Source organism: Eucalyptus grandis, chromosome 1 (genome assembly GCF_016545825.1).
Source record: "Eucalyptus grandis isolate ANBG69807.140 chromosome 1, ASM1654582v1, whole genome shotgun sequence".
In the NCBI taxonomy this organism is placed as follows: domain Eukaryota; kingdom Viridiplantae; phylum Streptophyta; class Magnoliopsida; order Myrtales; family Myrtaceae; genus Eucalyptus; species Eucalyptus grandis.
Genome location: NC_052612.1, coordinates 41,716,107 through 41,726,846, shown reverse-complemented (window position 1 = coordinate 41,726,846; position 10,740 = coordinate 41,716,107). Strand labels below are relative to the sequence as shown.

Here is a 10,740-nt window from a genome sequence, read left to right as displayed (position 1 = left end):
GGAGATCCAATCAAGGACACGACGCATGTTCTTGACGAACCTTGGCAGGCACCCTATTGGAAGGGTAATTCATCAGACCTCCATTGCTAACGATCTTCTTTCGAGCTGCAGTAGTGTGGTAACAGAAGTAAAGATAGAGGGGGGAAATGAGGGAGAAGTAAGAGGCTTTTGTACAATGAAGAGAAGCATCATATCGGGCGAGGCTTACAAAAGGAGTGATGACACAATTTCCTGAATTTGGATGAAACTACATATATGCACGTATATATACAGTTGCCGGTAAGGCCAGGGGCGTTCGGTGTCGATTGGGAATCTATCAGTACTCTGCTTCTCAACTAGGACAATGACATCGTGACTGGTTTGGTTGATTATATCAATGAATGAAGTTGATCCATGTTAACTCTTGACAAATTTTTTTACAATCAACCTTAATTTCACTGCCTTAGGAAATCTACAATCTCTTGTCGGTGTAAGCTCATTGGTACAATCTACCGTCTCACGAAACATTTACCTCATTACATCTTAAGCTCGTTCATCACAATGAACTCTAAAATGTATGATACTGCGAACCTAATCCTTATGAAGAGGGTTGAAAAAAGGAGCATATGCTTTGGATTTCACGATCGTACTGCCTATTCGAAATTTCTCTAAGCGCAACTTTGTTGTATCTGGAGATCCAAAATGCTTGATCGATCTATCCATGGATCGATGCATCTGGCTATTGGCACCAGAGGCGGTGTCTCGTCGAGATTAAGGAATGCTTTAGCTTTGCTTCCACCATGGGAACTTTTGAGAAAGTTAAATACGCGGTAAGAAAAACAAACACAGATTATTCATATACATCACATGCTTGCGAATCCATTTTGTTCTTGCCAACCAGCAGCTCAATGGAGGATATCAGTCCATGCATCTCTTCCGCACCCTCACGGGAAGTCCACCCTTCATCCTCAGCGTCAATGACAGCTGGTGCTCGCGGGTCGCGTCTTGACCCAGCACGTCGATCTCGAACCTCTCCAGCACGGAGGCGGCAATCGACTTCATCTGGATGAACGCCATGTCCTTCCCGAGGCACATCCTCGGGCCCGCGTGGAAAACTGGGTACTTGAACGGGCTCTCCGTCCGGCACAACCCGCTCTCGTCGATCCACCTCTCGGGGACAAACTCGTGGCAGTTCTCACCCCATATCCCATCCATCCTTCCCATCGCGTGCGTGTCATACGAAAGGAACCAGCCCTTCCCAATGAAGGTCCCGTCCGGCAAGACGTCGTCCTCCAGGCAGGCCTTTGTGTCCACCGGCACAGGCGGATACAACCGCATCGCCTCCGAGATGGCCGCGTGCAGGTAGTGCATGTCCCTCAGTTCATGGATACTGTACGGGTCGCCAGAACTCTTCCCGCTTTGCTTCCGGATTTTCTCGAGCTCGCTCAAGATCTTCCGCTCCACTTCCGGATGGAGAGAGAGCAGCCAGAAGAACCAGGTCAGAGCCGACGACGTGGTGTCGCGCCCTGCGAGGATGAAGCTGATCACGATGTCTCGGAGGAACTCGGTCGAGGCAGAGCCATTCTCATAGACCTGGCGATCCGCACGTAGTCAGATCAAATTCGATTTAACACGTTCGCGCTAATTTCATCAACCGGGCAGCTCTTTCGTCGATCAAGCAAGCTAGATCGCAGCTTGATTTTCGAATTCGATAACGACGGCTTATGTTGGTGTTTGACATTATGTGAAATGCCACGGTAAAACGTATAGAAAATATCCAATGAACTATAAAAAAGTAACAAAATTTGTGAACGAAACGTATCGTGTCAAGATCGAGCAGGCTTACGCTTTCGTGGCCGATGAATCGCGAGAGCAAATCCTCGTCGTGAGCCTCCCTGCTCTCTTCCATCCGCGACCGTATGATGTCCTCCGCGAACTTGTGGACGGTCGCGATCGACTCCCTCAGCCGGCGCTCCGACCCCACGTTGAGCCGCCTCTTGAGCACCCACAGCAGCGGGAAGGCGGACATGAACCGCTCGGAGCTGATCCTCGCGGCCTCCTCGAACGCCCGCATGAACTCCCCCTCGCCGGTGCCGTCGCCGGCGAGGCACCCGGGGTCGACGTTGAAGGCGAGCTTGCATATGTTATCGAACGCGAAGCGCTCGAGCAGGTCCTGCAGGTCCAGGACGCGGCCCGCCGCCTCGGCCCGGGACAGGATCGGGACCAGCCGGGACTCAATCTCCACGGTCACGTTGTGCATGACGAATTGCCTCAGCGACCGGGTGTTGAACTCGTAGCTCGCCGTCTTGCGCTGGACCCGCCAGAGCTCGCCGTCGGAGTTGAAGATCCCCTCGCCGAGGAAGTCGCGGAGGAGGGCGATGAACTTGTCGCCCTTCGGGTAGTTCTCGAAGTGGGTCTTGAGCGCGTGCTCCACGACGGCGGGGTTCGCGGTGAGGACGCCACGGACGCCGCCGGGGCGCCAGAAGACGACGCTATTGGTGGGGGCGGAGCGGAGGACGCCGGCCATCCAGTCGAGGAAGCGGTGGCGGTTCCAGAGGAAGTCCGGCAGGACTCCGACGACGGGGTAGAGGCGGAAGCCGGGGGTCTTGGTGTGCTTGATGTGGGAAGGTGGCAGGAAGACGTAGAGGTAGAGGTAGAGGAAGATGGAGAGGAGGAGAACGGACTGGAGAGAGAAGAGTTCCATGGCTGGAGCTCCGAGCGATACAGAGAGAGAGAGACCCACACACAGAGATAAGATGTAGGGTTTAGGAGATATCAAAGTGGTGATCTTACTGTGGCCTATCTAGTCTTTTCTTCTGTTATTTTATAATTTTTTTATCAAATTATATATCTATTCACAAAAAAATATATTTCTTTCGTAAAAAATTAATAATTTAAAAATATTTTCCTACCATCCACCAAAATATTAAAGATTAAATTATTATTGATAAATAATTTTTTAATTAATTAATTAATTAATTATTTCAAACGATATAAGTCATTATTTTTTTGAAATTAATTTATAAATGATTTTTTTTTTTTTTTTTGAAAAATAATCCCACTAGGAATGAGTTTTTTCTTTTTCTTTTTTACTGATAAGGAAAAGTGCAATTGTTTATCCAGGGGTTGCTTTGATTCCTTGTTAAGTTAGTTTATAAACAGTGGAAGGATACAGTGTATGAAGTCGCCAATTCCCTTATTTTTCTCACTTCATAACGCACGCACTAGATTTTCCACCATCCGTTTTGGTTGACTTCAGTATTTTCAAATAGATCTCAACGTTGCGTGTCATTATAAAAAAAATTATCTGCATTACTTTTTCAAGGTTATTTTTTTCCCTGTTCTTGCTTCCACTTCGAAGAAGCTTAGCTCCAAAGTAATTTCCTAATCAAACGATAGGAAAGATCTCCCGTCAATTGAATTTTCAAAGTGGGTAGCCCCGTTCCCGGTTGTTTCGTGGGGCTTTTCGAGCTTTGGGAAATTTGAGGAGTGCCCGGCTCCATTCGTTCTTAAAAGTGCTAGCCCCTAAAATATCTGAGTGAAAAAGGTAGAACAGGGATCATCTCCAAGCGCGCACTTGGTCTGATTGTAGCCAAGAAAAAAACAGTCCCCACTTGCTGTAGTCGGGACAAGGACCTTTGAACTAAGACGGTATGATACCCGGCCTTGCTGAACGAGGCTCTGGAGCCCAAATTCCACGCCTTTACATTTTTTAATCAAACCTTCTAGATCACCGCAGAATAAGCGGACGGGAAAAGGATTTCTTTATGGGAGCCCTTGGAGAGCAATGGAAAATCAAGGGTGGGCATGGTAATGCTTATTGACCGGGAACAGTTTTTTTTCAAAAATAGTTTTTTTCTATTTTTACTTTAGGGAACGATTTCTGAGTAAAATAAGGGGTTTGGTAACTACACAAATTTCTACTCTCAAAATAGAAAAATAATAGAAATGTGTTTGGTACGAAGCAATTTCTTTTTTCTATTTATTTGTTTTTCCTTCTTACTTACGGATCGCCGACCACCGACTATTGGCCGCCGCCGCCGCATGATCGCCAGCCGTTGATTGCCGCCGCACACTACCGCTGCATAGCCCATCGGCACCACCTCTTGTCACCACCCATCCGCCTTTGGCAGCCGGCCGATGGGCTGTGCAGTGGCGGTGTGCGGTGGCGGTTGGCGGCCGGCGGTGGTGCAGCGGCGGTGGTGGCGGTGACAGTCAGCGGTGGCGGCAATGGGCGGAGGCAGTCGGTGATTGGCGGTGGCCGACGAGCAGCGGTGGCTCCGGGCGGTTAGAGGTGGCTGCAGCAAGAGAGAGGAACAAAAGAAAAAAAAAAAAAAATTAGCTTATTTCTAGAAATTATTCATGAGAACAAGAAATTACTTTTTTTTTTTAATTTCTTGTTTCTGTTCCAAATCTATTCATGGGCTACTTTTCTATTTCGGGGAATAGAAAAATAAGTTGGCATTACCAAACGGATTTTTGTTCTTTTTATTTTATTTTATTCCGGGGAACAAAAGAAAAGAAATCAGGAGAAATAGAAATGTTACTATGCAGACCCCAACTCTATCTCGACCAACGAGAAATGGGTGGAAGAAAGCAATGCTAAGGAAGTGAAAGTGAAATGAAAAAGAGAAAAGAAAAAAGAGTAATATCAAATGGACGTGCGCTCATGATATAATGATAAATTTTTTTTTATAGAAAAGCATTACCATCTTTGCTTAGCGGTATCAAATGGGTCGTCACATTTCAAAGCCCACTCCAACTTACTAAAAAGGTTAGTTTCTTCTCTACTTAAAAAAAAGGCTAGTTTCTCCGTATATGCACTTCTGAGTAGCATGACACAGGAGTGCTCGAACCTTGAGTTGGTGCTAGTTTCCCCTCATACGCACTTCTTAGTAGTATGACACAGGAACAATCGAGGCTTGAGCCGGCGCCACCATCGTCATTGGCCTAGATCGGAAAAGGCTTAATCAACTGGATTTCAAAGTAGAGTATTTGACATGAAGAGTAAATCTAAAGATGGTATTTGTTATTTTTTTTAAATGATAAACAAAAGGGAAATATAAGGATTTGGTTGTTCACTATTGCTAGAAAGAGTAAAAATTACTAAAATAGTGCCAATTCGATTCTAAAACAATTTTTTTTGTCAATTCAGTCATAAACCTTTTGTATATATGTTAATTTAGTCTATTTGGTCAATTTTGATTGGTCAGCATTCGCATTGACAATTTTTTAATAATATTTTATTTTTTTGAATTTTTTTTTTCCTTCGAAACTTCAAACTAAGTCAGTTGTAGCAGGTATGCTATTCCACAAGCTAACCTCTCTGTTCAAACCTTCAAGGGACTACTTTTTAGTTGTAAATTATATAAAAATTTGGATCAAACTATAGAGACACTCAAAGATACCGGGATAGTAACATCTCTAACTTAGTAAAGCTACATTTCTCAGATGATCCTATCGGGTTAGAGAATAATAAGTGGTTAGAGAGACATTGAGAGAATTTGCATAAGCACACACTTTACTTTAAGGGATTCTGCCTGAAACATTACATCATCTTTGCCTTTTATAGGCATTAAGAGATCACACAAAATAAAAACCAAGCTCACAGGTTTTAAAACACATAGAGGCTCCAACATTCCCAATTGGGAATTATTTTTAAATAATGTGAATAGTGACTGTAAACAATGATTTCTCTAATCTATTGCTATAATACTTTGCTATAGTGGCCCATGCTATAGTAACTTTCGTTACAGATCTATCTACTATCTTGAGAGTTGTAATCATAGTTTGAATCATCAGAGCTATGTCTTGCTAGCAATTCTTCTTTGTAGTGTTGTTCCATTCCAACATCATCGGGAGGACTATTGGTATTGTGAGAGGATCCCCTTTGTGAGATCAGGGTATCCCACATACTTCAATTGCTTGAGGCAGTTTCTTCTTTATGAATTCTGGAGGGTTTTGGAGTGTCGTCAAGCATGACTAAATCGGGCCAATTTGCTATTTGGGTATAATGGGAGACTATGCTGGGGTCCATTCCAAGAGATAAGGACAAAAGTCCTTGACCATATGGATCTTCAGAGAGAGGACCCCCCCCCCCCATTGGGCATAGGATGCCTAAGCATAGGATTTTTGAGAGAATTGTGTAGGATTGTCTGTGTCTGCCATTTCTTGCTCTTGCAATAAAGGTGTCCTTGCTTGATTCTATGCTTGCTTGAATTCTTCAAGTGCTTGTATGGCTTTGGGTGCAAGACCATAGTGGTCCCACGATACAGGTGTTGGGTAGGCCCATATTTCTTCAAGAATGGTCCAATTTCCTTGGCATAGGACCCTCTAAAGTTCTCAGTAATTGTATTTAACGGATCCAATGCAATCTGGAAATATCCTGTAAATATGGGCTTCTTGGAGATGCGATTGAGGCTTATATGTTATGGTTCTTATTCCTTTTGGTGCACTAGCGAGGGTGCCATTATGTTGCACAAAAGTCCATGGTCTCCTAAAAAAACTACTATGTGTAGCTCTGGTTCTGCTTGAGGGGCATTTCCTAGTTCTTGTGCAAAGAGGTGTTTCCAATAAGTAGGAAGATAGAACCAATTAAGTACAGTCAAAATGTTTCTATCACTTTCACTCCCTTCATTACGCCGAAGCATGATCAATTTGATTAACTTGACAATGAATTTTCTGATAGAGAACTCCATAACTATTAGGTACTTTTTGTTGGAGAAATCCTCTTGAAGTATTTTGAAGTTGACAAAACGTTTCCATCAGTCTAGTCTGAAGGCTTGCAGACTCTGCTATTTAAAGTCTAAAGATTTCCGGACAGCCAGACTCAAAGTCTATCCTCATTGACAGTTTCTAATCCGTTGAAGAAAGGCTATCCAGAACTGGACGTTTAATTAAGGATGTGACCTTATCGACTGGAGAAGATCTCTTGGCTGGATATGACATGACAGAATCCTTTGTTTGATCATAATTTATTCGAAGATTAAGGATCCGATGATTGGCAAAGTATACTTGGAAGGTTCTACTTATGGAAACCGAGATCCTGATTGTATGGGCGAACATGATTGATGGGCTATCGACATGTTCCTTTAATAGCTCGAATGATCTTCCTAATTGATTCCGTCTAACGGGTAGATTGGAGGAATTCCTTTGGTAAGTGCCAACGGGTATGATGGCATGAAGGAGTATATAAGGAAGACGTTCCAGTTGTTCGAGAGTGTGCACGATAGAAGAATTCCAAAGTCTGAAGCTCCTTGTTCTAAGTCAATTAATTTGTTGAGCGAAATCTTGTAAACAAAAGAGAGTCTATATTTGTGAGAAACCTTGAGGAAGTGTGGTAGAACATCTACACTGTGGAATCAAGGAAAAGCTGTGTTGTAACTTCTCTTTTGTTCATAGTGAAATCCAGCCGGTGGGCTGTCAGTGCGGAAGAGTGGACGTAGGCTTGGAATAAGCCGAACCACTATAAACCTTGTGTTCAATTTTCTCTTCCCTATCCTTTACTTTACTTTGATCGTATTTTATTAATCAAAAGAGAACTTCCTTTCTATCGTTTGCCTAGAATCGCTTCCGTATCTCGAGAAATTATTTGTGCACCTATTCACCCCCCTCTAGGTGCTTATACTAGCTATCTCACTTTTGGGTTAAGTACCAAAACGGCTATCGAAGCTAATCATGGAAATCATCTTCTTTTCAAATTAATGGATGAATAAATAGATACTTGGAGTTTTATCCAAAAAGATAAATAATTGAGCCTCCATGGAAAATGAATAGATCTATATAGCATTACCACATGAAGTTATCAAGATTTTCAGTGAGGCTATCACTTTAGATTTGTTCAATGATTTCTTGAGGATATTCTAAGTTTAGCTAATCTCACATTCTTTTAATCTTGTACTTTTCCGATTGAGGATAAGCATGCTTGAAAATGTACATGTTAATTTATGTTGGTACTTTTGGTCTAGAAAGAAAATCGGTAAGAACATTTTTCTTTCCTACAATGTGCTTGGTTTTAAAAGAGTATTTCAAAAATCATTCTATCCATCAAAGTAGCCAAGAGTGGGGAATCTACTTCTGTTTGAATTTGGTCATTTGGGTAAAAGATGTAATATCTAATTCCACTAGAAAATGATGACCAATAAGATGGAATTCAATTTTTTTTTATTTCATTTTTTTACTATCGATATTTTCTTGAAAGTAGAATGATAATCCATTTCAACCTGAAAAACTTTTCTACTTTTGTAAGCGCAAAGTTTTCGCTTACCTTCAAGTTCTTCAAATAGTATGGCTACCCAATATTTGTCAATAGCATTAGTCTAGGGGATTTTCTTTCTGGTGGATGGCATTTGCAATGGAGGAAGATTTTGTATTACTTCTTTTAATTCTGTAACTGCTTTGGTTTAAGCTTTGCTTTAAGGTAGGGGATTCTTCTTTAGTAACAATTGTAATGGAAGTAGCAATTTTGCAATGTTGGGAATAAAATCTCAGATAATTAATTATCCAAATAAATTACTGAATTTACTTTATCGTGAAATTTTCTTTTGGAAATTTTTAATAATTCCTAAGTAATATGCGGCCTTGGATAGTATATATTTTTATTGAGGTGCATACCAAGAAATTCAATTTATGTCTAGGCAATGTTCATCTTTCTCTAAGAAAACACGATTCCATATTTTTTTCACGATGTCTACAAATTGATCCATGAGTCGGTAGTGGGATTCCTTATCAAGGTTGTAGAGTAAGATGTCATCAAATGTAGACTATTACACTTGATAGGGCTGATTGAAAAATTCGGCATATTGCCTTTTGGAATAAGAATGGAGTTACTTTGAGGCCAAAAGGGAGAACTATCTATTGAAAATACTGGTTTGGAATATAGAACCCTATCTTGGGCTTATCTTTGGGATAAATGCTTAGTTGCCAAAATTCAGCTTTGAGAGCAAATTTGGAATATATGTGAGTTTTTGATAATCCAATAAAAAGAGAAATTCGAAGGGCAATGAGAATTTATCATCTTGGAGGAAAATGTTAAAGGGCTAGTAATTGATTACCAATCGCATCTTCTAAGCGCTTTAAGCCTTACTGTAGTAACTTTGAGCGCTCATTTTGAGTAGCAGCAAGATGTTTTGGGTTCTTTCTCATGTGACTCGTCTTAGTGGGATTTATGTCTTCATTTTTTTAAAAGAAAAGCGAACAAAAAATTCTGGATTTTTCCACAAAGGATGAGGATATTTCCGAGAGAATTCAAAATGGGATTCTGAAAATTTTTACATGATCGAATCTAGCAAACTCATTTGGATAGATAAGACTCTTTGAATATTGACAAATTCAGAGAACTAATCTTTATACTTAAGGCCTTTTTCAAGAATGATTCAGAGTTGAGGAATTCGAGTCATAACATCCTAACCAATAATCAAATCTTTGTTGGAAAGATTAGATCAAAAAATTTTAGTGGTTATTGAACTCTGAGGGAAAAAATGAATAGTTATCGGTGTAGTTCGTACGTTTGTAGAAAAAGTATCTCCTAAAGAAGAATTGAAATGTTTCTTACCTTCTACCAAAAAAAAAAATAAAAAAAAGAAGAATTGAAATGCCGAACACAAGAAGTCCAATATTCTTCAGGAAGAATCTTTATGTATTAAGTGGTTCTAACTATTTTTCGCCTAAAGACAATTTTTAGCAAAATAACCCATCTTGTTGTAGATGAAGCAACGGGCTGATTTCTTCCGGTTTGAGTGATCTTTCTTTCTTCAAGGAATTGTCATTTTTTCTTTTTCTGGAAATGTTTAGATCTATACTTGGACCTTCATACCTAATACTTTTTGAAATGTCTTTTCTTTTTGGAAAATTTTCCATAAGAGCTATCACAAATTTTTTTTTTGGAAAACTTAATCTTCAAATTCTGATGCGAACAAGCTCCGTCAAGTTCTTGATTGTCTTTAAGGTATGTTTTCATCATCTAGCGCCTTAGATACAAATCATCAAGACAAATTGATATTTTCTCTTATTTCTCCCAAAGGAATATACACAATTTTCCTTTACTTGTTGAGAAATGATCTCTTAACTTGCTGAGATAGCTCTCTAGGAATAGACGTTAGAAAAACCCATTTCACGTTCGCATAAGCTCCAAGGTCATTGAAGAGTTTGATCATTTTCGATAATGCTTGTCAAGATGTCTTTTTTGGAGAGAGAAAAATTTTCTTTCAAAAAACTCTCTTCTTTTGAGCTCATGAAGGTCAGCAGGTTTGCCAATGAAAAAAAGGTTAAGGAGAGCAATAGCTTAGCTGAAGTCTGCTGAGAGCAGAAATTGCACTTGATCTTGTTTTGTAACCAGTTACCATCGGTGTTTGAGGCTACCTGTGAATCTCGTGACAAATCCAAAAATGACATCATATTTGTCATGATTTGTGAGAGCCTAGACGTTTAGTCTAGTATGAAATTCTTCAAATCTTTCTAACTATTTGGAATAAGGAATGTCATCAATGATAAAAAAAAAATAAAAAAAAAAACTGTTTAGAGGGGGAAGTTAGATTCTGGGATGGATTATTTGGTTAGATGACCTCTAGTTTATAAGGATTTAAATTCATTTCCTAATATGGAGGATCAGCCATGAATATTAAAGAAGTGACCAGTACAATATGAAATGATTCAATAGCAAGGATTGAAAAAGATGGGGAGGATGAAAGAGAAACCGAATCTAATTCTGAATCTGAATCGATCGGAAGAATCGGTTCTAGAAGAGGCTGCATTTGATCTTTC

At 40.5% G+C, this 10,740-nt stretch overlaps 1 protein-coding gene across 1 annotated transcript; it reads right to left on the bottom strand.

The window, feature by feature from the left end:
- Positions 1-609: 609 nt before the first annotated feature.
- LOC104443779 (cytochrome P450 94A2) lies at positions 610-2,761 on the bottom strand. The gene is made up of 2 exons (XM_010057308.3): positions 1,826-2,761; positions 610-1,572 (listed from the first exon to the last, which is right to left on the bottom strand). Exons 1-2 carry the CDS (start codon positions 2,681-2,683, stop codon positions 898-900), a joined length of 1,533 nt encoding a protein of 510 aa, XP_010055610.1. The 5' UTR covers positions 2,684-2,761; the 3' UTR covers positions 610-897.
- Positions 2,762-10,740: the final 7,979 nt, after the last annotated feature.

What these genes read in the sequence shown, in the direction of transcription:
- LOC104443779 (XM_010057308.3), bottom strand. Translation starts at nt 2,683, where the DNA reads ATGGAACTCTTCTCTCTCCAGTCCGTTCTCCTCCTCTCCATCTTCCTC. An exon ending in GATTCATCGGCCACGAAAGC is followed by an intron (nt 1,573 to 1,825) that starts GTAAGCCTGCTC and finishes GCGGATCGCCAG; the next exon opens with GTCTATGAGAATGGCTCTGC.